The 28,000-nt window shown below is 42.7% G+C and overlaps 1 protein-coding gene across 8 annotated transcripts in view; it reads right to left on the bottom strand.

The window, feature by feature from the left end:
• The window catches only part of TNC (tenascin C), a 68,379-nt gene extending 40,709 nt beyond the window's left edge, over window positions 1-27,670 (bottom strand). For 2 of the 8 annotated variants that reach the window (XM_065035960.1, XM_021287406.2), the window contains exons 1-3: window positions 27,419-27,662; window positions 2,862-3,454; window positions 170-1,390 (exon numbers count right to left, since the gene is read on the bottom strand). In XM_065035960.1, the coding sequence (XP_064892032.1) occupies window positions 170-1,390; window positions 2,862-3,324 (1,684 nt within the window). In that variant the 5' untranslated portion in view covers window positions 3,325-3,454; window positions 27,419-27,662. Of the gene's footprint in view, window positions 1-169; window positions 1,391-2,861; window positions 3,455-27,418 lie in introns of all 8 variants that reach the window. The other 6 variants (XM_065035958.1, XM_065035959.1, XM_065035961.1 and 3 more) reach the window with 6 other exon arrangements.
• Between the last annotated feature and the right edge of the window lie 330 nt (window positions 27,671-28,000).

Genomic DNA, 28,000 nt, shown 5'->3' with positions numbered 1-28,000 from the left:
AACTTCTAACTGGTGGTGTTATTGCTCTGATTCAGCCATTTGGTCTGTGAAAAAGAAGAGTGGCAACAAAGCCCAGCTACATGGAATAGGTTCACAGGGCCCCTGAGGCTCCTGGAGGGACATAAGGAATCACCCAGGGAAGCAGTTCAAAAGCAACATTGCAACCTACCATCGGAGCAGTCATCCCCCATGTAACCCTCCTCGCAGACACACCGTCCGTCAATGCAGCGGCCAACGTTGTTGCAATCGTTGGGACAGGTCCGGTCGCGGCAGTCCTCCCCCGTGAAGCCCTCGTGGCACACGCAGCGCCCGTCGATGCAGCGCCCGTGTTGGTGACAGTCGTTGGGGCAGGACAGCTCACCGCAGTCCTCCCCCGTGAAGCCGTTGTCACACTCGCAGCGTCCCTCCACACAGCGCCCGCGGTTGTGGCAGTCGTTGGGGCAGCGCAGCTCCCCGCAGTCCTCCCCTGTGTACCCCTCGTCACACACGCACTGCCCATTGACACAGAGCCCGCGGCCGTGGCAATCGTTGGGGCAGCGCAGATCCCCGCAGCTTTCCCCAGTGAACCCCTCGTCACACACACACTGCCCGTTGACGCAGCGCCCGCGGTTGTTGCAGTCGTTGGGGCAGCGCAGCTCCCCGCAGTCCTCCCCAATGAACCCCTCGTCACACACGCACTGCCCGCCCACGCAACGCCCGCGGTTGTTGCAGTCGTTGGGGCAGCGCAGCTCCCCGCAGTCCTCGCCCAGGTAGCCCTCGTGGCAGATGCAGCGCCCGGCCACGCAGCGCCCGCGGTTGTGGCAGTCGCTGGGACACCTCTTCTCACTGCAGTCGTCCCCCACAAAGCCCTCATCGCAGATGCACAGCCCGTTCTCGCAGCGCCCGTTGCCGTTGCAGTTGTTGGGGCAGGTGAGCTCCCCGCAGTCCTCCCCGGTGTAGCCCTCCTCGCAGAAGCAGGTCCCGTTGACACAGCGCCCACGGTCGAAGCAGTCATTGGGGCAGATGAGCTCGCCGCAGTCCTCACCGGTGTAGCCCTCGTCGCACACGCACTCATTGTCCACGCAGCGCCCACGGTTGTGGCAGTTGTTGGGGCACAGGGGCTCGCTGCAGTCCTCGCCGGTGAAGCCCTCGTGGCACACACAGTGCCCATTCACGCACCGCCCGTGCACGCTGCACGCCGGGGAGCAGAGCTCTTGGCTGCAGTCTGTGCCCGTGTACCCCTCAAAGCACACGCAAACCCCATCCACGCACTTGCCTTGGTCGTTACAGTCGGACGGGCAGGTGGGCTGGCTGCAGTTGGGGCCTTTCCAGCCAGGCTCACAAATACAGCCGCAGATCTCAATGCTGTAGTTGCCGTGTCCACTGCAATAGGGTTTTGTGTCCAGGCGACCTGCACCAATGATCCAGAGAAACCCATTACTCCCTTTAGCTCTGAGATGCATTAGGCTGGGGTGGCACACTAAACCTAAAAAGTGTCTGATTCTCCCAGCTCCCTGCAGGACATCGTTTCCAGAATCACCAATGCTTTTGAATGATAATTCCTCCTTGTTTTCCTAGTGAGATTTAGTTTACCAGGAATGCTTTAATTTGCCCTAATACCAAGGAAGAGCCATTGCCAACTACTTGGTAAATGAGCATCCTGGATCCCTCTACCCTTCTCAAAATCCCTCATCCAGTGACTGAGCAGCTTTCCTGACTGCTTCATCAGGGCATGCACCATGAAGCATCCTTCACCAGTTCACTCCAGAACATGACAAGCCAAGCAGCATGCTGTATCATCAACTGTGAAATGGGCTCTTTGCTCAGAGGAACACATTACTACTGAGAAAACATGTGTTTTCTATCTTGTGTGACCTATCTCTTACCTCAGTCTAAAAAACAGCTGGAAGGATACTTTTTTCCTCCCCTTCTCTAACTATTTGTGCTGGTCTATTGCTTTATGTCCTGCTGTATTTTTATTGGTCTCTGTGAAAGAAAACTTGGAAATGAAAATGGTTACATTGGCAGCTTGCTCAAGGGGACAAAATGTGGATCTAAGAGAATGAGTTTTAATCTTAAGTCTGACACAGACTGTCACTGTGCCCAAGTGCTGAACACGCTCAGTGCCACAGCCACGAGTCAGCCCAGGCAGACTGCTGACCCACAGACTCATAAAACTGCAAAACTGAAAGAGCGCATCTTGTAAGCTGGCCAAAAACGTTCTCTGTTTTGATTACATTTTAAATTTAACAGGTTGACTTCTGCTCATTCACAGAATCACAGAATGTCAGGGAGTGGAAGGGATCTCGAAAGCTCATCCAGTGCAAACCCCCCATGGAGCAGGAACACCCAGATGAGGTTACACAGGAAGGTGTCCAGGCGGGTTGGAATGTCTGCAGAGAAGGAGACTCCACAACCTCCCTGGGCAGCCTGGGCCAGGCTCTGCCACCCTCTACCATGAAGAAGTTTCTTCTCAAATTTAAATGGAACCTCCTGTGTTCCAGTTTATACCCACTGCCCCTTGTCCTATCATTGGTTGTCACCGAGAAGAGCCTGGCTCCATCCTCCTGACACTCACCCTTTAGATATCTGTAAACATTAATGAGTCACCCCTCAGTCTCCTCTTGTCCAGCTCCAGAGCCCCAGCTCCCTCAGCCTTTCCTCACACGGGAGATGCTCCACTCCCTTAATCATCTTTGTTGCCCTACGCTGGACTCTCTCCAGCAGTTCCCTGTCCTGCTGGAACTGAGGGGCCCAGAACTGGACACAATATTTCAGATGCAGTCTCACCAGGGCAGAGCAGAGATCTGAGTATCTATTCTAAACAAGATCTATGGCCAGCACAATAATTTCCCCAAGAGCATCTCCCCAGTTCGTCCTACCTTCTGCTGCCTGGGCATTGGGGCAGCATCCCGCCCCGCTGGCACACTGCTCCCGCAGGGATGACACCAGCCCCTCCAGCTCCTCCAGCCTGCTCAGCAGATCCTTGATGTCTGGGGCAGCTGCACAACCACAAGCCCGGCGGGGAATGTTAATACGGTGGGTGAAGACAATCTGGTTCCCCTCGTTCACCGTGTGCTCCTCATGATTCTTGACGGGTTCGATTTCTGCCTTTAGGTCCGCGTCGCCGCTCGCTGAATCCAGGTCCACAGAGCAAAGGGAGCCAGCAGGCAACTTGATGTTGTAGACATGGTTAAAAACCACAGGCTGATTATCCTCTGGCAAGGTCACGTTTAGCCCAGTCTCCCGTTTTTGCCGGATAATTCGCTTGATGAGTCCACCACTGGCGTGCTGGTACAACAAAGAGAAGATTGCACAGGCCAAAACCTGGCTGGGGAGTCCCATTGTGATGTTCAGTTCCTTTACAAAGCTGGTGAAGTCTTATATCTGTTTGGTCTTTACAGTCTGGAGCAGAAATAGGAGAACCAGTTCAAACCAAGTCAGATATCCTTTTGTTTCCTGGCACACTTGTTCCCTAAAAGAAGAAGGAGCAGTTTAAGGAGTGAAACACAGGTACACCACCCAACAAAAGGGTTATGACACCCAATGTGTGCTGGCATCCTTAAAGAACATGGCTGGGGTGCTACTCAATATACGATCTGTACCCAAGCTGCTGAGCTTGCTCTACTGCATAATAACAGCACATTAACTTGTTCTCCAGGATCTCAGTGTGCTTGTGAACAACACATCACAAGGCACAAATCCTGAAGGAAGTTACTATTATTTCCAATTTAGAGCAAGCATAGTGGAACATGGAAGGTTTAAATGCCCCAAGCCACAGACCAGGGCAAACGAAGCTGCTGAGTCTCATCTCAACTGAAAACACTATTTTCAGACAAAGTAGGTGAAATTAATCTGTGTTCTGTTATGATTCAATTAATATTAAAAGTCTGTATTTCCTTCACTCATTAGTCCACTGCTTGCAGGCTACTGAAGGCTGTAACTCAAAATGTTGTCAAAAGGCATATCAACACCACTAAGCTCATTGTTGCCCTTCTCTGTATGCTTTAAATTATTCCAATTGCTTGGAAATCTGAACTTCAGGGCTTGAAGCCCCATAGTAACTTTCAGTGTGCTAATGATCTGTCTACAGCAGGCAGATAAATGGAGCCCTCGGGAGAGCACTGCAGGTTGAAGGTTCTGGTGTCAGTGCTTGTAGCACAGCGAGCAATATTTTAGCATAGAACCAGTAAGAAACAACAGAAGTTGAGATTCCAACAAGGGAGACACACTGTAAGACACACACAAGTAAGAAACAGCAATAGAAATACACGTGTGCACATGAACGCAAAAAAGGGAGAGGAACAAAATGCAAACAAATCCTTAGAACATCCAAGTCCTTCAAGACAGGGAGAAAGCTTTACACCAATACATGTGTAAAAAAAAAAAAGCCTTTTTAGTAACCAACACGCCTTTTAATTAGGCAACGTTTCCCACTGTCTGATCTCTCATCAGCTATAACACAACAGCTCATTTATGGTCACAAGCACCTGGCTGGGCTGTAGTATCTCCTTCTGAAACTCATTCTTTTCAGTTACCCTCAGCATTTCCTCTTCCTCTGTAACTGTTCCTTTCAAACGATGTGAGTCAGGGGAGCTGCAAGCCATCTGTTGACTTCCATGCAGAATCCTACTTTAACACATAGAGCAAGAACCAAAAGCAGCTAATGGGCTGACAAAACAAGCACGCCTAATAAATGTCATCTTAGCATTTGGTTTTCCTTCTAGTCCCAGAAAAGCTTGGTTAAATAGTCAGGCCAGTGGCTGTGCTTTCACACAAGTGAAATGTCAGTAATGGAGGAAACAGCAATTTTTTCCTCTAAACACCACTGTTTTGAAGATAATTCGTTTGTCAGATGGGAGACTAACTTCTTCCACCTTTCTGCTTCCCCCAAAGTGTAGAGATGCATTCTTTCCCATGTTATCCCAGCTGCTTCTGTGAAAAAATGACAATAATACACTAGACACTTTACTGAAGTTCATTTTTTTTGTAGAGAATGCCAAGCTCACAAAGAGTGAACTTCACCCCTTTTTATTGGGGAATAAATCAGAAGTAAACAAGCAGCAGTGGAGGCTTTTTTCTTGTCATGGAAAAGCATTCAGCTTTAAGCCATTTCAAACACTTACCCCATTTGTTCAAATATGTCTGCAAGCCATGTCTGCACCAGAAGAGATCAAAAAGTAGCTAATAAAGAATAACAGAGACAGACATGGCCCAGGTCTCACTTGTGACTCAGGCCAATCCCTAAACTGGGCCTCCAGTTCATGAAACATGTTCAGTACAGTATTTGAACTGGGATTTTACTTTTGAGCACTCCCATTTGGGGGTTGCAAATGCTTTCCATACAATGAGATTCCATGTGCTGTATAGTTTTTTTGCCCTGAGACAGGTCATACAGCTACAATTGGTGCCTAATCCTCAGGTAGTTATTTAAGGGACAGGCTGCTGTACAGATGCATCATCAATGGAAAATGGAACAAACTGGGTGCAGGTCTGCATCTAATTCTCATCGAATTTCAGTGAAAGTTGAGCATCAGTTTCCTTATGGCTTTTGTAAATCCAAAAGCACAAGAATATGGGCCTTGTCCAAACACTAGAAAATTGATTACAGTTTTTCTGCTGACTGACCTGAGTCTACATATCACTTTATGAAGGTACAAACTGTGATTTTTTTTAAATATGCCTGGAAAATGAAAAACCTGCTTCTGACAAGAGCCACTGTCTCTGTTACCTTCACTGTTTATGACAGCCACATGAACACCATCGCTTTTACTGGACACTCATTGCACTAGTGTCAGCCAAACCTCTCAGTCTACAGATGATGCTGGAAGACATAATGTATCTTAGTTGAGACTCTTTTGAAGTTTATGGACAAGCCTTGTGGTGGTCTAGAAGAAGCATTCCCCAGTGTCTGATCTGCAAACTCTTGTGTTTTGACACCTACTGTGACATCTGAGCTAATTCAGATCAGGTGTTTCTCATCTCTGCCAAGGACCCAGCATGATTTGGTGAACTCCACTCCTAGATCTGAGATCTACAAAACAAGACACCTTCATACAATTATTTATACATTCGCCATATTTTTGGCTGGAAGAACAAAGCTGACATCCTTGTCTCTGACTCTTATTCCTCAAACATATCTAAACAATTGCTCAGACCACAATGGACCACCCAGAAGCAGGCTCTTCTAGGGAGAAATGGAAGCCACAGCAACTGTCAGGTTCTGATGTTCCTTCATTTATCCCCATCTTCTTTCTTTCCTTCTGAACAGTTCATGTAGATTGTGTTTTAAACCCACCTCTTGGAGACATCCTCTCAGTATTTTCTTTGCAGACACCAGCTGCTGGATTATTTACATGAACTAAACGCCTTGCAGCAAGAGTTTGCAAAAGAAGACAACGCTTCTCATAATGAATTTGGTCCTGCTGCAATGCATATACAACAAGAGGGGTGATTTTTGTAGCACATCTCTCAGAAATAGAAAGTATGACCAACAATGTGTCCACTTTTTACAAGCAGTTTGTCTAATACAGGATATTACTCATCCTAATGAACTGTGCCACTCATGTCTTCTTGCTGTCCTGACTACAACATAACAGCTTCAAAAATCTTGGCAATAATTCTGTGGCTGGAAGATCTACTGCTTGTCATGCAGAACAGTGAAGTCTAGAGCGACTGTTCTCTCAGTCTGATCACCAGCATCTTCCCGTCGCCATCACCCCCATTGGGCAGGAGTTATCTTCTACTCCTCTCCTGCTCCCTTAGGCACAACCAGAATATAATTAATAAAAATAACAACAAAAGGTGCTGTGACCTCTCACATGCCTTAAATTTCCTTGATCAGGAGTGACTTCCTACAGGACTGAATTTTGCAGTCCTGACACTTAATGAGTACTTTTTTTGTGTGTGCAAGATCTTCTTTAGACCACATAGACTTAACGAGTGACACATCTGAAATTGTTGGTCCAGGTGTTCAGGATAGAACTGTCAGCCTCTCTGATAAATGTGCTGTCCTTATCAGTGCGATATGGGAAGCGGATATTTGGCAATGGCTCAGTCACCAGGGCAGTCTTCGTGTCGAAGGTTTGGAATCTCTGCAAGGAGAGTTGGGTTCAACTTCAAGTCAGAAGAACATAAAGATAACAAACATTTTTTCATCTCAGGCACAGGCTAAATTTACCGTCTCCTCCTTACTGTTCAGTCTTGGAATTTTCCTTGTCTTGTGTAAATGCTAACTGTAAAAGTTAGATGCAATCCAAAGAGAAAAGAAAGACCATTCCTAGAAATACACTCCTTAGAAACCTGATCGTAGGTCAGTGATTCTCTTAATAATGTTTGGTGAAAATCAGATGAACTGTGCATAGCACAAAGGAAGGAATAATTTTCATTTCCACGGCAGCCCTTTCATCTGTGGATCTGAAAACACATCATAGTCTGGCTGTCAATGGCTGAAAAACAGCTAGGGTTTGTCGGTTTTCCCCCCCAAGACATTCCTGCCCCTCTCCTGACATCAGAACTTTTTCAGGACCTTACCATTTAATTAGAAATGTGGTTTTTAATAGGAAATTTTCAGTTAATCTCAGAAAAACTCCAGAAATCCTGGCTCCTGGGGAATACTAAGCAAAAGTAACATATGAATATTTTCCTTCCCTGAAGACATATCTGCTGGAAACCAGCAGGTGTGAGAAGCTAAATTAATGTTTGCATAGTTTAAAAAGTTCTAGCGTTCCACTCTGGTCTGTCTTGCAAATTCACGAGCGGCAGAGCAGTGAGATGATTTGTGGGTATGTGGAGTGATAAATATGCAAATGAGAACCCAGTGTGATTTTAATCAAAACAGATTGCAGCAGTGAGGAAATGGAGGTGTTGAAAAGCATCTCAGCTGCCCTTCTTAAAGGAGGCAGAAGGCTGATCAGATTTGCTCAGACACCCTCTACATGTCATGACTTGGAAATTAGATTTAAGGAGGGCAAGAAAAAAGAGGAAACAAAAGAAAATTATTCCATTCTAAACAGATACTTCCAACATTACAGCAGGAGAGGATCAAATATTGTCAGCATGTATTGGATTCAAGCACATCTTGTTAAAATCCCCATTAAAGTAGCAATGGGCTGGATTCTTGACAGAGGGGAACACTCTGTTGGAGAAGAGCCATAGCCCTCTAGAGAAAGCACAAAACAATACACTTTGAGGTTTGCTAATTGCTAACCCCAAAATAGTTTTCTGTGATCTTTTAACTGAAGAAACTTCATGTTTCAAGAACTTCCACCAAAGCGTGATCTGGCCATGTGTTCCCTGGGGTAACCAGCAGTGCACATATGTAGGCACTGGCATCAAGATACCATGATGCTTTCTCTTTATCTATTGCCATGCAGACACAAGAGTCACATTAAGAATTTGATGTGACCTGGAATATTCCCTCCTTGCAGACCCAGGGAATTAGTGCATTTTCTACAAGGAACACAAGCAGTGCTATTAGAGAGGATTAACAAATTGAAAGTGTCTGCCAGAGTGCATTTTTACAAGGCAAGGCTTCAAAAGATGCAACTTTTTAAAGAAAACGTGCTAACATAGCTTTGCCAAGAGCACGCGACTCTTGAGGCTCCAGGCATCTTCTCACACACAGATGGATTAAGTCTGAAATAAATTGAAATGTTCTCAAAGAAAGAGATGGGGGGGACAGCAGCTGAAACTTTGGACATAGCAGGCCAAATCACAAACAATTCTGACTTCATCTTCTTTCACTGCTGTTTCCATACATTCGCAACTACAGAAAACTATTTTCTTTCCATTCTCAATTCCAACAAGGCAAAGGAATCAGCAGGGTTACTCAGTGTAGGTCGAAATACATTAAATCACAGCGGAGAGCAGAAATTCATAACAATCCTAACCCATCAGTACTGAATCTTTCCAGCAGAAATGATCAAAGCCAAACCCTTGCCTTTTTCCCCCTCCCTTCTTCATTCACATTGTATTCATTCTATGGAAAGGAATTTTAAGGCAACCAAACCTAGAGTAATTCGGAAAACCATTGTGTTCCCCAAGGCTTGCAAAGAAGGTACAAAGAAATGCCGTGATTGTTTTTACATCAGTTAAACACCCTACATAGTGAATAGGTCGTTAGATGCTCCAAAGGGAAATATTCCTAATTCAGGAATTTTCTTCAGTCTTTGACTGCATGAAGAGAAGAAAAGAGAATAATAACTATCAAAGAAGAAAGAAATAAGCTGATTCCCTCATTTTCCAAAGTTCTAACAGATAAAATGCAGTATGATAAACTGTAACCCATCCAGTTTCCAAATTGAACTGTGGAGACTTACCGCTAATTTGTATTCAAACAACTTCACTTCTACATCCATAGCCAGTTCATGAAGAAAAAACATCCTCCATATACTCTATAGTTTTCTATACGAGAAATCCCACATCTGGGAAACCTTCAAACAACTATGGATCTGGACTCGGTGAGCCCCCAGTCACCAATTTGAAAGCCTTTGTCACCCTACCCTGCTCCAGATGCAAAGATTGAACCTATTCCTGGAAATTAAAAGGACAAAATAGCATTAATCAAACAATCTTGCTGTCCGAGGATGTCCAACCACAGTGAAAAAGGGGGAGAACCCACCCTCTGCAACAACTGCATGGAGAAAGAGGCAAACAACTGGAAGTTTTAAAAAGCGTTTAACTAGAGATGATGGAGTGGAGCATCTCCAGTGTGAGGAAAGGCTGAGGGAGCTGGGGCTCTGGAGCTGGACAAGAGGAGACTGAGGAGTGACCTCGTTAATGTTTACAGATATATAAAGGGTGAGTGTCAGGAGGATGGAGCCAGGCTCTTCTCGGTGACAACCAATGATAGGACGAGAGACAATGGGTATAAACTGGAACACAGGAGGTTCCATTTAAATTTGAGAAGCAACTTCTTCCTGGTAAGGGTGGCAGAGCCTGGCCCAGGCTGCCCAGGGGGGTTGTGGAGTCTCCTTCTGTGCAGACATTCCAACCCGCCTGGACACCTTCCTGTGTAACCTCATCTGGGTGTTCCTGCTCCATGGGGGGATTGCACTGCATGAGCTTTCCAGGGCCCTTCCAATCCCTGACATTCTGTGATTCTGTGAAGTCTAAAGATACAAGGTGTTACAGGTACTAAAATCCACTTTGTCACAGAAGTGATTCAGTGATGTCCCAGAACAAGGACCCCCTGGCGCTCATGGGTGCTGTACGTATGGCAGAAAGCATTTTCTACAAAATATTTCGTAATTATTCTAGACAAACAAAGCATCATTCTTCCATTTTAAATATGGAAAATGGAGACAGAGAGGCCGGCACTGAGACACCCCAGTTCCAAGAAATTTCTACATTTATGTCTAAGTATTTTACCTGCTGCAAGACTGATGAAGCTGATCCAGCTTTGCTGGGTCCCCTTGCAGGGTTCAACCACAAACACATCCCAGAAGGCATTCATAGCACCTTACAACATCATTTTTCCCTTTTCACACATCTGCATTTATGGCTTAAACCCTTTTATTTAAGGGCAAACTGACAGTTTGTGTTCATGTGGGTAAACAGCCATATCTCAGAGCTCTGGATACACCCTGAAACCACTGGTGTTTCCTTCAGTGCTGGCACCGCATGTTTAAGAGCAGCTCCCTCCATGGGCCTGGGAATTACAAATACGGACACTCTGAATACAGAGATGGGAGTGGATTTTCACACTTAATTCCTGATTGATATCTGAGCTCTCACAGATTAGAGTTTTCATGAGCAGAATGCATCCGTCATACATTGTGAAGGCTAATGGAATTGCTAATAAAACGCATCCGTCATACACTCTAATGGCTAATGGAATTGCTAATAAAAACAAAACAAACCTTAGACTGTCATAAAGTAACCCCTACAGTAGATACTGGTGATCATCAGAATTGTAATCAGACATATTTCAGACTGTTATAAACAGCAGCAATCCAAATAAACACACAGATGCAGTTTGCCCCATCCAGCCCCTGGGTTCCTGCCTTAAACATCACTCAGCTAAGCATAAGCTCTTAACTCCAGTTATTTTTTCTCTTAGATGATGTTTCTACTCTGTATAGTTTCTGGTTCACAGATTCTACTGTACACCATCTTTAAATAAAACCATTTGGATTCATCTTGGCCTCCGCCCATTCTACCTTGTCTGAAAAGCAGCATGTAGACAGGGCTTCGCCAAGGCTGTTTTGGAAGGAATTTCAATTAATTGCTTTGTGTACAAGTTAGAATTTAGCAAAGGCTCATATTTCAAAGCCTTCAGCATGACAGTACCACAAAAGGGAAAGGAAAAATAACCCACTGAACCCAATATCCATAAAAATGTGAAAGAGCTATGGTAAATTCTGAATGATAAGCATAAAAGGAGCCCCATGAGAGACTAAACCTTCTGTCCTACAGCGACTATTTTGAATTAAATTAGCATGATTATTCCATTATAAACTACTTTGTTTCAAAAGTTTTGTACTCTTACCCATGGAAATTCTCTCTAGGTCTTATCCTTGTTCAGGGTCTCGGAGAGAGAACAGACCTTTCCAAACTAAACAAGGAGTTTGGCTGCTATTCAAAGCAGAGCAAAAGTTCAGGGATCAGAGGTGCTCGTCTTCTAGTATCAGTAACGCTTTTGATCAATAAAGTATTAAATATAAGGAGCACATCTCATGAATTAAATGAAAAATTAATTCAGCTGGCAGCGATACAGCTAGGAGAAAATGACTGCTGAAAACGTGCAGAAATTAAACAGAAGTGAAAACCAGATTACGTGATGCGGTGCCTGCAATAACAGGATATTGAACTCAACAACCAAGAGGTGCCTTCCAGTCCCAAATACTTTTTTGATTTACGTTTCTTAGGAATTACCCGGCTGATAATGAGAAAAGCAAAGAAATTCTACCTGCACATACTATTGCTCTTATTGCTATACCATCCAGAGCAAAGGAGCAAGAACTCAGTGGAGAGCCAGGGGTATGGAAATGTCACTGTGCTGGGACTCATGAGAACCAAGGTCATTAATTAACTTCTTGAATGAGTTTTGCCAAGTCAATTATCATCCTGATTTCTAGTAAGTCTCTGGCAGATTTGCACCCTAAAGAAAGTGCAAATAATAAAACTAAATTACTTAATTACTTTTATGTTTCAAATTCTTCCTCTAGAGATATTCTTTGGTATACCCTCTATGAAAAGACTTTACATGCTCTTTCTGTCTAAGTTCTATGATCTTCATACCAGAGGCTGTCTCTTAACATAGTTATATACTACCTACATTAGATGAAGACCCAAGTCTTTCAAACAATAATAGCCAGTTCAATCAGAGTCACCTACTAAATAAGCCACAGACAGACAGTAAACAAGATTGATGGTGAGAAGGGCAAATGAGATGTGTTTTGAAATTCTATAGTTTGGCTAAAGAGGTGGCATTCTGAAACCACTCCCATGATGTTCAGGGCTGCTGTGTGTAAGGTCATAGAATGGTTTGGGTTGAAGGGCCCTTCCCAGCTCCCCAGTGCCACCCCCGCCATGAGCAGGGACATCTTCACCAGCTCAGGTTGCTCAGAGCCCCGTCCAGCCTGGCCTGGGATGTCTCCAGGGATGGTTCATCCACCACCTCTCTGGCCAACCTGGGCCAGGCTCTCACCACCCTCAGGGCCAACAATTTCTTCCTCATGCCCAGCCCGAATCTCACCTCTATTAGTTTAAAACCATTATACTTTGTCCTACGGCAAGATACTCTTTTTAAGGCCATGCCTACACAATCATTTCTAGAATAAACTCAGTGCCTCCTTTGGAGCCATTCTGGAGGCCAGCCACCACTGGAGAAAAATAAATAACAAACCTGAGATTAACATTATTAAAAGAAGATTAATCTGATTGAAATACTTAGTGTTACGGTAAGGAGATTTCCATTTCAAGCATGACAGTCATGGCCTGGGGACACCTCCTGTACCCGGGTGAGGGGCCACTGCCCTGAACGTTCCCTCCTGCATATAACTTCAAAGTTATATGTTCAGACTGTTATGCTAAAGCAGCCAGCTATCCCTTAAAGAAATGGCACAGCATGTATTGTAACATAATACTCCCACAACAGCTTGAACCCTCAACTAACCAAAATGATCATGAACACCAAGTGGAAAACCTCAAGAACCAAGTTTTGCAACATCTGCTGTCCCACCACCAGGTATCACAAGTGTTATGCAGAATTCACATTTACAGAATGAGACCTTAAGGAAACAGCATCCACCGAATCCTTGAATATCTCAGTTTCTGTTGGCTGTATCAGAGCCTTACAGTTATTTTAACACAGTTATATGAGAAGCATTCAACGTGGCATGACATAATAGTTATACACAGCCAACCAGGCTCAGGAGAAAACATACTAAACACAGGAATCCAAGGCTCTTAACTCATTTTTGATACCACTAGAATTAATGAAATTATCTGAGTTCAAAATGAATGAAGATAAATGCTGAGTGGCTTAGATGCGTAATGCAGAAATAATCAGACCACGCTCATAACTTGGTGTTTAATCTCTCATGTAATATACTGTTAAATGTGCATAATTAGAAACAATTTAATGCTACATTTCAGTCTGGCTTGCAGATGTGTTGCCTTCAAGCACACTCATACCTCCTGACTACGGATAATGTGGTCTAAACCAAATACGCCCCCAGCTTGTAACGTGACAAAATCTTGCCTTTTTAATTTAACTGTAGAAGCCTTCCCTGCCTTTTGCTGAAGAGCATAAGGTCTCTGCTGCTATACCTTGTCTAGCAAAAGTGTGCCAGGATGGGAGACTGCTCTCCATGTCTTTTTCATTCACAGAGGCAATACAAGCAATATCTTTACACCCAAGTTGAGATTTCTAAGCACCTAGATGGAAATCCACATATTTCCTGAGAAGTACCTACAAAAAGTATATGGATGCTGTCCAATAATACGTGTGAGATACCCTGAGAGCCCCGAGGCAATACACCAGTGTCACTTGGTGTACTTGGGGGAGGGATGTGTGCCACCTCCTGGCAAAGGGTTATTTGGTGTGCGACCCCACAAGCATTCCCAGCATCAGTTCCCGGCTGCCAAGGCTCTGAGCACCCAACAAAACCAAGCCAGACAATGGGAGCTGTGAGCAAAACCCAGACTTGTTCCACGATTGCAAACCTGTGCCAGAGCCCGCTGGTTCCAGGAGGGCAACGGCCCAACGCGGGGTCCAGCCAGCAGCTTTGGAGCACATGGCGGGTTATTTGTGACCAGGAAAATCCGCCTCTTATGCCGAATTTCCATCCGTGTTTAATCCCAGTGGCTGAAGAAGACATTGGCAAAGCATATGCCCTGCCGGACAGAGGGGAATAAAGCACTTCAGTACAAATGAAGCTTAACGTTTATTTTGGGTATGTGATGGAGTCTGAATTCATGTGATAGAGTAATCCTGACAATGAGGTCATGTTTTCCTCTGAAGGGGCTTCTTTGTACCCCGGGTTAGTTAGCAACGCTTTTTCTGTTATCAAGCATCTGATTAAACTCACAAAAGAAAGGTCTTTAAAAAACAGTCTCAGACAGAACTGAGAATTGAATAAACAAATTGTTTTTTTTTCTTTTCATTTTATCCAACAGGAAAAGGAGAGGGGAATAAGATGAGAAAGGGACACAAGAAAGGGATTAATTGCTCCCAGATGAGAGAACAAAGGTCTTAACCTATTCTCAATTTTTTTACAGAGCCCAACCCAGTGGCAGGTATTAGTTACGCACATCTATGTGGCAAAAACTGAAGGATCCCCATGCTGGAGCAACACAGCACCCACCTTCTGCATCACAAAATCCTTACCAAAACACTGGGCTTTTGTTCCATTATTAGGCAAGTAAACTAAAATATGCCCCCGATTTTTATTTAACTTGAAAAAAAGCAGCGCTTTGGATGAGAATATCCTTTTGTCCTGCAGCTCAGACAACTTTTATAACGCTTTTTAGTTCCCTTTATGGTGGGGTAGGAACACCAGCTCAGCTCTGACAGCAGGGAAGGAGTGAGTTACAACTAAATCATTACTAATTTCCCTGCAGGACACACACCCAAGGTCAGTTTAGACTGTGAAGTTTAAGAGCAAATCTTGAGATGTTTTGCCCTGATTTATCTGTAAGCACTCAAAGATTTTACAAACTGTAAGATATCTGCTGATGAATACCTGTACTTATTAGAAATACGTTATTTCAGACATCAGTCATTCCCTGTATTAGGAAAAAAAATGCAAACCCCTCAGTTCTTCTCATGCTGCATTATTTCATTCAATATTTCCCTGTCTTCTCCACTGGAACAGCTAAAAATGTGTCTCTGTATTACTGTTTTGGAAAAATAGTTATTGTTTGAGGCAAAATAAAGATAAGATTGTGTAGAAAGGATGCTCCTCAAGGAGTTAAAGGGAATAATGCAAACTGCAGTAGGTGGACGGAAGCAACGTCTCACATGGTTTATGTTGCTGCTTCTTTCTAGAGCAGAGGTGCAAAGCCCAGGAAATTAAAATGCTGCATCTATAAAATGCACATGGTTTTCCTACAAATTTAGTTTATTCCTTTTATTATGTGAAGAGGTGAAACTCTGAATGCTGGGCTGAAAAAGCTGTACATGTGTTCATTTCGAGTAAATTTTTTTAAAAATACAGCTGGCATTTACAACAGCGGCTGGTACGTTGGTGTGATTTGGGTCCTGCTGTGCAGGCAGCACAAGAAAGGGAGGATTTATCTGCAGGATTTGTCCTTCAGGGATGTGTGGAAGGTGCTGGGAGGCAAGGGAGCACACAGCTCACTTGTGCTCTGCCACAGCGGAGCCTCGGCTTGTGGTGCTGGGAGGACGGATCTTTCGGCAGAGCAGAGCCTTTCCTTTCAGAAAATTTGGAATACAAAGTGCCTGATGGATATACTAGGGAGTCTTCTGCTGCCTGGTGGGAAAATCAAAGTGGAAATAAATTTTAAGATGAAAATTGCATATATATATATATATATATATATATATATATATATATATATATAGGGCAGCCAATGAATATGTTAATTTGGGAGTTTCAGTTCGACACAATAGTGAGGCACAGACCTACATTATAGTATTATAGCAAAGTGAAAAATGAACAGGTCTCCCACTGAATGGATTCCCCAGGCCTAGAAAAACTAAGTCTCAACAGTGGTTGAGACAAAAGCTTCCTAACCAAGGGTCTGCCATCTCAAAGTCTTCTGAACTATGATGACGGAAATGAAGCTAAATGGAGCTGGCTCATTAGGGCTGGAGACGTTGGGTTCCCACAGAGCCATGTGCTCTCGGCAGAGACTCCAGAAAGTGCTCACGACTTCAAGATTAATCGTGTGGTCTCGTGGTTAGAGCCCAGGACTCAAACTCAGGCATCCGGCACTGAAATTATTGTATAAATCATCTGGTGTGTCTCCGTGTATCCACCAGCAAAACCTCACAGGGGGAAATTTATGTCTCGGTGAATTAAGTATTTCAAGGACCTTGTAGGAAAGGTACTGACAATTTTCCATAATTAAACATCTTCCTGTAGAGTGCTATAAAATTGCCAGAAAATACAGAATTAAAAAGCAAAGAACTGAAGGGTTATCCCCTGCAACATAAGGGAGAAAAGGAATCACAGATGGGGAAATACCTTTTGTACTGAAGAAGAAAGCCTGACCAGAGTTGTGCTGCAAATTTGCAGATAACTGCATGACCGCTGGAAATTCTAGAGTAACAGCAGAAAATTGAAGACTTAATCTGAAACCAAAATATAGGATATGCCAAGCCAATAACCAGAATAAGATGATGAGTCCATGGAAATAAAAAAGGCTGACAAAATGCACAGCAAAATACACCAGAAAATTTGAGAAAAATATGCAAGTTTAACAAAATACATGGGTGCAGCTTATTATCTTATATCTACAGAATGGTCTTTCATCTGTAACTCTCCAGACATTTTATGAAATCAGAGTAATCGTTGACACACACAAGTACACACAACCTTCCTCCATGATGAGCTGTACCCACCGTTGTGTAGCAACATATGCTGTTACACAACTGATGTGATTCATATTCTCAGACAAAAAGAAGAATCCTACATCCAGCTCAAACCACGGAAGGATTTTTATACAAACCACAAGAAACAAACCAGGTATTTAACAGGGCAGATTATTCAAACATGTTACATACAAACTAAAAAAGAGAAACAGAAGTGTTAACTATGGGAGAAGTAGCACCAACTCTGTCTAGTGTAGCTCCTGGTGACTGAGATAAGGCACAAGTTAACAGGGATTTCTGTGTGTCCTTGGAGCTCAGGTTTTAGTAACAGCTCAGACACTTGAGCATCGATTTCTGATAATGGGAACTCAGAAGAGAGAAACAAAACAACCGGGTCAGTGGGGTGCTTTTGAGCTGCATTCAGACTCGTGGCAGGGTGTACAGCGATCAGTCAAGCAGAACAACTTGCTACAAGCTTGAGAGGAGAGAAAAAAAATAGGACTATACATTTGCTAAATACTTTTTCTTTTCTCCCCTCTGCAAAGCAATCTCTGTTTTTAATGTAGCTCTCAGAGCTGGAAGAAAATAGCCTCGACAAACTGTGGATTTGGGACAGCAGGACACATCAGTGATGTGAACAGCAATAAAGGTAATGGATTCAGAAAAACTGTCTGTTCTAAAAACAGAAGCAGAACTATATAAATGGGTCATCTCAGAAGGGCTCCATGGAAAGCAGAAGGGATGTGCTCACACCTTCCTTTTGCTTCATTTCCCACTGAATCCCCCGTTTGCATTTACAGCACAAAAGTGAGTTTTACCCATTAGTCTCTGAAGACATAAGTGGAGCTTTAGGTTGTTAAATCTGGAACTGAATGAGGTCCATAGCAGGGCTGCCACAGGCACTGCAGCCTAGATTAGTGCCTTTTTCAATATAAAATACCCCTTTCACAGCAAAAGCAACTTTTGGGCATAATCTCACAGCAGAAATCGCTCTTGCCTCCGAAGTATGCACTGTACCTTTTAATAAAGCCTTTCCTAATAGCAAAAGCATTCACTCAGTCTCTTGGCTTTTTCCTCCTCAGAGCAAAGACGCAGAGCTGGAAAAGATCTATGGTTTTCTAAACTTGTCTTTGGAAAGTTTCTTTGCCAAGTTACACTTTGTCAGGAGCTCATTATTTTCTGGGTAGACATTAGAGACTTCACTTAGAAATATTCTGAGGGCTTTGCTGATGCAGTTTCAAACCATGAGGTTTGTGTGCTTTTCTGCATGAATCACAGCAACTTACATTCATTCCACATGCAAAGTTCTGCTTCATTTCCAGACCCTTCTCCACAGTGTTTTTTTCCAAAACCACCTATAGGTTTTCCACAGCCCATTTCATAAAGTTCTAGATGGCTTTGTGATGAGATGGGAAGAGCCAACATTCAGGACCTTGGAATTTTCTTTCCACAGCTTTCACATTGAGCAAAAGTTTCTGAGAACAAGGCAATAGCCAGTTCTGGGGATATGGAGCCTGGACAGGCTCATTTGTCCCTCAGATTCACAACTGAGGTATTAAATGTCAGCTTGTAAACTTCTCCTGGGGATCAGAAAAGGTTAGCCAAAATTCTATCCCATACAACCAGCATCACACTTTTCCATATTTAAACTGATTTTAGCTCAAGGGATGTCACACATGGAGGTAGCTGACGTCAAATTCTTCCGTTGTAATGACTTTGCTGTAACTAAGAACACAAATAATTTACACATGTATTGGTCTGGAATAACAAGAAGTGTCTAAGAAGTATGAACTGCTACAGATTATACTGGTCAGCAGGATACTTCCATTATACCTTGTGGTTATTATTTGCACGCAGTTTGTAATTTTACTTGGATTTAACCATATACTTATTCAAGCACTGAAAATGACATCTCTCAAAATGTCTCAGTCATAAATGCTTATACTATTCTTGGCAAACAGAAATATTATTACTTGCCCCGTCATCAGCAGAATTCTGTTGTTGTCTTAAAAAAAGCTGGGGAAATGGATGCAAAACCCTTCCCCAGACAATTCTTTGCTTTTAAACCAATCTTTAGTTGATTTGGTCAGCTTTTCTTCCCTGCCAGAGCTCCTCTGTCCTTGGTACTAACAGCTGAAATGTGCAGGAATGTGCAGATTTTTCTGACTCACAATACCACAGAAGGATTTCCTTGAAACCTGACTTCCAGTAACAGCCTCCAGGCTTGCTATCTGCTTGGCCTGCTTCTGTCAGATGCGGTAGCATCAAGAATTTGCGTCTTTGGCAACCCAGCAAACTCTGACTAGAACAAAATATACAAGGAGGAGTGAAGATGGAGTGAAATCAACTACAACTTGGCAAGAGAAAATATAAATCAGATTGACAATATACAAAACAAATTGAGTGCAAGGCATTTGGAAAAAAGAGAGGAGACTGTTTCTAAAAAGTCCAGTCTGAGGATGTTTCTCATTGCTCTGATGTAAAGCAGAAGCGCTTATGTAATGTAATGGAAAATACAGCCATACACACAGCCCTGAGCAAGTGATTAGTGGCAATGGTGACTGAATGCGGACAAAAATCTGTGCTGCTGTTTCAGATGTCAACAAATTGGGCACTGTTACACTAATGGGAGACTTGAGAGACCTCCACCAGCACCGCTCTGACCTCGTTCTCTTAACCCATGGTGACTTGAGACTCATCAGTGCAAAAGTCTGAGCTGACAGCAATTTGAGCCATGGAATAAAAGAAGGGATGTGGAGCTCAATTATCCAGCAACAGATCTCCAGTGAAATCAATGCAGTTGTGTCACATGAGAATTTGGCTGGCAGCCTCTGAATTCTGCGTAGGAGAAAACCAACCCCTCAGAAACAAAAGCTGGAGTGAAGTGGAGAAGGAATAATGCAGACAATGAAGTGCCACTCTGCGCATGAAAAACGCTCAGTGGATTCTAATTGCCTCTCTGTCAAACTGGGTTTATCACCATGTTACTCCGTGAACAGGACTGCTGACCTACATGAGTACAAACCACATCAGATCAGGCCAAGGCATCCTCTTCAAAAATAAATTTCTCTACCATATAATTAAGACAATGTCAGGCAGGTATACTATGTTCATATTCAACACCCCATATCAAAGTGAAATAGTAATTGCTCATGTTAGCTAAAAAAGCTCTCTCCCCTGGTGTAACCACTGAAATTAGATACCATAGTCTCAATTTTTATTCACACTACAGCCTCTTTTTGTCAGTGCAGTAGGGCATATTAATAGGATATAAGGTTATAGTATATATGTATGGGATATTTTTGTTTATAGGAATTACACTTTTCTTACATCACAGAATCACTGGTCTATAGTTACCCGGGTCCTCCTTCTTGCCGTTTCTGAAGACTAGAGTGACATTTGCTTTCCTCCAGTCCTTGGGCACCTCTCCCATTTCCCAAGACTGGGCAAAGATGATGGAGAATGGTCCATCAATGACCTCAGCCAGCTCCCTCAGCACCCACGGATGCATCCCATCCAGACCCATGGATTTAGGGATGTCCAGATTGCCTAACTGCTCCCTAACCCAGTCCTCATCAACCCAGGCAAACTCCTCCATTGTCCTGCCTTCCTCTGGGGCCTCAGTGGTACAGGGCTCCTCAGGACAGCCCCCAGCGGAGTGGACAGAGACAAAGAAGGTGTTCAGTAACTCTACCTTCTCTGTATCTTCTGTCACCAGGGAATTTTATGTGAATTTTATGTATATACAAATAAAAAACAAAAAAGAAGACATCTTTTAAGCGTTCCTGCACGTGTTCTGAGTGACATGAATAGTAGGAAAGAGAGTAAGGCCACAACCTGGAAAACACTGTATTAATCTAGGCATTATGACACCAGAAGAACAGAGCTTCTGAGAGCGCAGATGGGGCAGTGACACCAAGTTCCAAGAGACATGACAGCCTGGGCAGCAGTGGGGACAGGCACACAGGGCTGGCTGGTAGTGAACCATATTTCCTTGCTTCTGCCAGCAACCCTGGCAAATCCCAGTATACTACTAAGGTAAATAAACTGTATATGAAATCATGTCCTGTGAAAGACAAATAAAATATAAATAATGTCTAATGCATTTGAGAATGGCACTCTCTCTAGGTCCTGCACTCTTTCCATCAAACCTGGAGCTGCAGCACTTGTGCTGCTGGGTCACTGTGATTGACTTGCTAAGCTGTAAAGTGTATAAGTGTACATCATAATTAACACTTGGCAGTGGAAGTATAAATTGCCTGGCTTGTAGATGGTATATCCTCCAATAAACACTTCACTTGGCCACCAAACTGGAAAAATAGATAGGATATTCATAAGGACTGCTCACCATGGGAAATGCTGGTATTTCTTCCTGGAAACTATTTACATTGCCAAAATACTTCAATAAGAAAAATGATCTGAGATCTTTCCTTTAATATGCATCCTGTTCTCATTTGACTTGTAGTCTACAGTGTGCAGCATTCATTCTGAGTCAGACTTGAATTACTGTAGTACAAGCAATGCAGAAGGGAAGTACAAGCCACAAGTAAAGGAAAAAAATGTGTTACACTGTCTCACTAAGAGGAATGGATTGCCTACACATCACAGGCTACCTTTATATCTTTCTTGGCATAGACCTTTGTCACAGAGCACAGAGAAACTATTTAGGAGCATTCAGCATATCCAAAAGGGCTGATTTTCCCAAAGAACCAGTAAAAACAAAGAACCAGTGCAAAGCAGACACTGAGCTCCTTTTGAAAGCCTAACAAACTGACTTGGGACAAAACGAGATCACACCAGGCCAAGGAGGAAGATAACCACTCAAGTCTTGTACTGAAGCGTATAACATACTGAGAGGGAACCTTTCCTATCCAGATAAAGGCTTTTCATCAGACTCAAGAGGCAGAACACCGTGGTCAAAAGCCTTCAGCTCCCAGTTGGCTCTCCTACCTGCTAACCCTGAATTCCCTCTTCAAGACAAGCCCAAAACTGGCTGACAAAAATCTGTTTTCAGTTCTTTTAATTTCCTAGGAATGGAAAGCAAACTCTTTTCTTGGAAAATAAATCTTTTTCTTAAGTCCTCTCAAGCAGGAGTTCCTTAATTGTGGAAATAACTATTTAGCCAGTTCTTACGAGCACACAAGGAAACAATCTCACTGTTTAATTTTCATATCTACTCAGAAGAAGATATTGACATCCCTTTTTAGCTTAATGCTGCCAGCATAGTGTAAAAGAACATAAATGTAAAGAAGAACCAAGAGTTTAGCTTAATATTATTGCTAATGTCATAATGCCACAAGAAAATTTGCATTTTGTAATTTTTGGTTTATGAGCTTACGATGTTCTGGTGCATCTTGGGATAAGGCACAGACAAATTCTCAAGTATTAGTTGAAGCAAAATCATTACAGCGGAATTCCCGCAGGCACCCGATTTCAGACTCCTTTGAGTATTTTGGCTGATATCTATGCCCATGCAGTCAATGCCACAGCCTGGCATGGGGAAGAGGCAGACTGCTACAATAGACCTTTGTTGTGCCTGTGATTCAAGCAATTGTTTTTAAAATCTGTATTAAAGATTTCTGTTCTACCACCCTGTACTTTCTGCTCAATTACTAGAAAGAATATATTTTCTAAGCATGAAACAATATCATTTCTGTCAAGAGTTTGAAGAAAGCTTCCTTTCTCTTCCCTGCACAGTTGTGGTTATGGGGAAGGCGTTTCTGTGTAAGTAATCTTGCTAAGCGGGAAGCAGAGCTCCCCTATTGCTGGGGAAGAATGGACCTCCAGTAGGCTGATAAGTGATGGATGACTGAATGCAAACTTGGCAACATCGTTCTCCGCTCCCCAAAGAATACAAAATGCCACAGGCTATTTGTACACAGGGAGTCCCCAGTTGGAAGTTCAGAAAACTTGGCAACATCCCACCTTAGTTTAATTGAAACTACAGTGGCAAGACAATTAAGGATGGGAAATTGGAGAAATTTCTTGCAACAAGTTCAACTCAGGATGAATTTAACTTTGTGATTGACTCATGCATAAGCCAAACAATAGCATAAATGGAAAGTTATTCTTATTGATTCCGCAACCTGAGCAGCAAAATATCACATTTGCTTATGAGGACTTACTGGTTAACATATGTTATATCCTATAATGTTTTAAATAAGTCTAAATCCAGATATACTCACTGAAGCTATAGGGTTTATGTCATTTGTCAGCAACAGGATATACAGTATGACAGAGAGAGAAATCCAGTGAAATATTACCATTAGGGCCATATCTAGTTATAAAGGCATGTATATTGTTTCAGCAAACGTTATAATAAAAAGAGACACTAAGTAATTCAAACCTTGTGCTTTTAGCAGAAGGATCCCTATTATATTCCCTCTTTCAACACCTGAACACTTCCTGCTGGATCAAGAGATCTCTTGTCAGGCAGAATCCCATTCCGACTCCTTCTCCCCAGGTTTGGTTACATCATACATTGAAAGACTTCACTAGCTGGAAAAACGCCCAGGTTTTAACTTCTCTCACATGTGGAAGGCATTTAACTTCAGCTCAGACTGGACAGAGCGTCGAATGCATGAGTGGACAGTAAGCATTGAGTTAGGGGACGTTTCACACTTATATAAACCCCAGAGCTCGGTGGAAACTGAGACAGCTCAAGATTGTCTCCTGGGGTTGTTAATTTTCCTTCTTTCCGGCAGTCCCGTTCCTGAAAGAATTGCCTTCTTCCTTCTCTTTACTACACAAAGAACTTTTCTGAACAGCTAATAATAGCAATCCTAAATTCTTTGTGGCAGAGAGCATCACTTATTATGCCTATTCACTCTTTCTGAAACAATGAGGCCCTAAAATGCTGTAGCACTAGTAACATCATCAAGTTCTAATGAACTTCTACAGAAAATCAATACAAGCTATGGACAGCAAGTCCTCTTTGATATCAAGTGGTTTAATGAATTAAATTACACCTTAAAAACTCGTAAGTGATCTGTACACATACCTCATTTTCAGTTCTTGATCCCAAGTTATGATGCTTCCTGTCCAGAACTTAGTAGTTATTAGTCCTACAAGTGCTTGCACTCATTTTGAATACTTCTCAGCCTGGGTGACGATAAAATATTTACTCAACTCAATTCACTCCGATCGCTATCTTCCTTAGTTTCCCAGTTCAGTAACAAAGATCGTTCTGAAATGTTACATCAGCAGCTTCCTTAGAGCTGCTAAGGGGAGCTGTTACATTGCACAGTAGTTGCAGACTTCCTTAGTTTATAACCACAGGTTTTGAGAACAGAGATCAGCCTTTGCAAAGGTTTTGCTAAATTCACACCAGAAATTAAGTCAGAAAAAGTGCATGTTGGTAAATCTGAGCACCATTTTAAAGCTCAGTATCTCAATACTGCCACAGTTCAAAACAAATACCTTTTTATTATTGGAAAGGTGAGATTTCTAACTTTCCAGTGACATAAATCATCCATTCCTAAGCCTAGAGCTTTATGAGACACTGGACCTTAAAACTGTCAGTGGCCCTTCAGCTTAGCAGACTCTGATGGCATGTGTCCAAAGATGAATATATCAAATCACAGGCTTCACATTGGGGTAATTTTTAACCACTCTGAATTTCTCATGTTTCAATATATGCCAAGCAGGTAGGACAAGTAAATGTGCAGCTAATAATGAAGCAGATCCCACCCTCTGCATTTACACTTGCTTCCAAATGTAATGTTCAAGCTAGACAGATACCAGGTTCACTAATGGAAACAGCCAACTGAACACTGTTTCTCCCTTAGATTGGCCAAGGCAGGACATCAACTCACACCAGACAAGTCTCATACAACCCAGCACACTTCATTGCCACTTAGCACCACTAACAAACCTCCAAACACAGCCTACAAACCACAATGAACAGATGTACTGTGGTGGTGTTCTAGGTAAATCACAGAGAATTGCACAAGCAGGACTAGTAATTCAAATGGTTTTACCAGAAGGACTGAAACGGTTAAAGCTCCAGCTCCAAAGCAACATCCCTGTTTCAAATGCACATTTTGCTTCTCCATTCTGCTTCACCCTTGAAAAGGGTGGAAAAGTCCTGAGAAGCACAGGCTTTGCCATCTAATCCCATTTTCTTATCAAAAAGTGAAACAATACTCAAGAGCACACTTTGACAGTCTCTTTACAGCAAGGCAGAACATCTTCATACCTTAATAGTCTTTAGCTTTTTTTAGATATTTTATAAAAAGCAGTGACATGGAAAATAAACCACCTGATCTGAACTTCAAATATCTTTAGAAATATTCTTCTAGCAACTTGATATTTAAGTGAATACTGACAAGACTTGATCCAGTCTTAAGGAACTGGGAATTAAAAAAGAATAGATTTTTATTAACAAAAGCTTCCAACTAACACAGTTATTCAGAATTTTGTGAAGCACCTTCTAGCCTCACTTTATGGATATTCCAAGTAAGTTCTAGCATTGTTATTTCAACAGGAGAATTAAATCTTGTTGGTTCTCATATGCCTCTCAGCACAATGTACCTGGATGAGATTTCTTCAGCACAGTTATCAACTTTGTCCCCAAATGAGACGTGACATTTTCATCCACAGGCTGTATACTTTTCAATAGATCCTTTGGCTCTTCTACAACTTTGGAAACACTGATAAATTAACTGTAGTTATAGAATTCAGGACTGGAACTTGCAATGAATTTTCTCTGGGCAGAAAGGAGCCAGAGGCTAAAATTAATGAGCAAAAAATATGGGAAGCTAATAATTTGCTGAGGATAGTGCCTGTGACAGGGTCAGAGCCAGTGGGGCACACAGCCCCTGTTCAGCATGCCTCTGTGCCCCTTCTCGGCTGTTTATCACCAAATCCTCCCCAGATCAACAGTGCAGAGGGATGCAGCCGAAAGGGGATGCGCAAGGAACCCCCAATAACCCTTCCTGGCACTTTCCAGCTTCACCACCAGGAAAGGTGAACTGCAGACACACCGATTCTCTTTCTTGGGCTAAACACTTCAACTCGATCAAACATTGTCTCCTCAGCCCCCAATAGCAGTGAGAATAAAACCCCAAAGACATCATAACACTTTCCTGGAAGACTTCCTAGAACTCACAGGACTGCCGCTAGCACCCACTATCCAGCTTGTGCTCTGATACAGCAGCCTTCAGACTTCACAGCTTTAAAAGGCAAATGCACAAGCCCAGCATAATAAAACAAAAGCTATGCATAACATTAATCAGGAAGTGTGTAAAATGAATTCTTATTATTTAATATGATTTAAAAAATAATATGGGAGTAAGACTTTTACTCATGCCATACAATTGGATGCATCTCATTAGTTTCTATCTTTTCATGAAGAAAAACTTGATAAATATCTTCATTATGCTTTTTAATTTTAAAAAAAGTCCAGTGTGCAAGAAAACATGTCACCATCATTTCAAGCTGAACATATCTTTCTCCTGGATAGTGTGACAGACTTCTCAGAAGTTCACAAAAACTGCTAAAAACTTTATCTCCTAATAACCAGAGAGCAAATCAGGCAGGGAAAACTCCGCAAAGGAAACATGAACATGAAGTTGGGAGTAAGTGGGCTTAACTCCTAAATGAAGCTAAGTGCAATCACCTTCTCCCAGTCGGCTTCTCTGTTTTAAACCAATTTGAGCCTAACTGGGAAGTGCAGAACACAGTCATGCAGAAAATCTCAGTGCACGAGGGAGCAAGTAGTAAAACACACTGAAAATCAAGTATCTCTAGTTTTCCATGCTGATGGAGAATTTCACCCTCCCATTTCACAGAACCCACCCAATTTAAGTATTGGTAATAAGGTATCGGTGGAATCTTCCTTTGTCTTTTGCTCCCCGCTGCAGGCAGACGTTTCCATACTTCTAAAAGAAAGTGGAGCCCAGGGGGTGGGGAGGAAGGTGACAAAGGGCTCAGTGCAAATTAACTGTGCAGACAGCAAATTAAAAAGGAAAAGGGCCTGATTGTTTTCAAATCGTACACAACAGTGTAGGAAGAGGAGTCGCCTGGAAGGTTTAAGAGCTGCAAGTGGATTTACACTGGTACCTGAGGTGAGGATGGGGGAAAGAGTTATATGACTTCAGTAGGGAATGGGAAATCCCAAATCTGATTTTCTGCCCTCCTGTCACTTAGGTTTCTGTCTATATTTCTGTAGATGTCCAGCATTCAACTCACTCATCCTTTATTCATTCATTAATCAGATTGATGTCATTGAGACATTTCTTACATTATTATTAGACAAATAGAACACAAACTAAAGACAGGCAGTCTCCGGTTCAAAAATATCCCCTAGTAAGAGCTGTGACTATTCAGACTGACAGTTGTAACAACAAGGGTCAGGACAGAACACCAAGTCATTGCAAACTTGTGAGGCAGAAGAGCTGCTGATTTTTTAATTTGGGAAGGAAGCAGACTTACCTTACAGCCTGACAGACCAGATCCCACTGGGAGCAGTCTCCATGAAATAAATACGACGCTCAAGTCCGCTCTCCGCTTCGGACTTTGTTTGCCGTCCTGTCAAAACTCAGAGAAGTTGCTTTGTCTAATTTTGCCTGTAAGCGCGTGAAAGGCAGAGACGTTTGACAGTAAAGCAAACTGGCCAGATCAGCCAGATTCTGCTGGGTTTATATAGCTGAGCTGCAAATCCCGATCCTTGGCTCATTCCACTGTAATAGGATGCCTGAAGGCATTTTTTTCAGTTTTGCTTTAAAGGAACAGCCTCTCTCTTTGGCTTCCCTTCTGAAAGGCACACACATGCTCACATACACGCTGTCATACACACACAAAAAGAATTGCATGCAATTTATGGCTAAAGAAGGAAACCCCTGAACCATTAAAAAAAAAGTCATCTCAGGGCAAATGACTCAGAAAGCAGAATATTTTCCTTACAGCATCGGCATAGTACATTATCAGGAGTTTTAATCCTCTCATACCCATTATTTTAACATTATGAAGAGTAGCAAACTTAAATAAAATCAGAAGAATTTCAAGCAGGATTTC

This window comes from Columba livia, chromosome 19 (assembly GCF_036013475.1).
Source record: "Columba livia isolate bColLiv1 breed racing homer chromosome 19, bColLiv1.pat.W.v2, whole genome shotgun sequence".
Lineage (NCBI taxonomy): Eukaryota > Metazoa > Chordata > Aves > Columbiformes > Columbidae > Columba > Columba livia.
The sequence above is the reverse complement of the archived record's forward strand: the minus strand, read 5'-3'. Positions and strand labels throughout refer to the sequence as shown.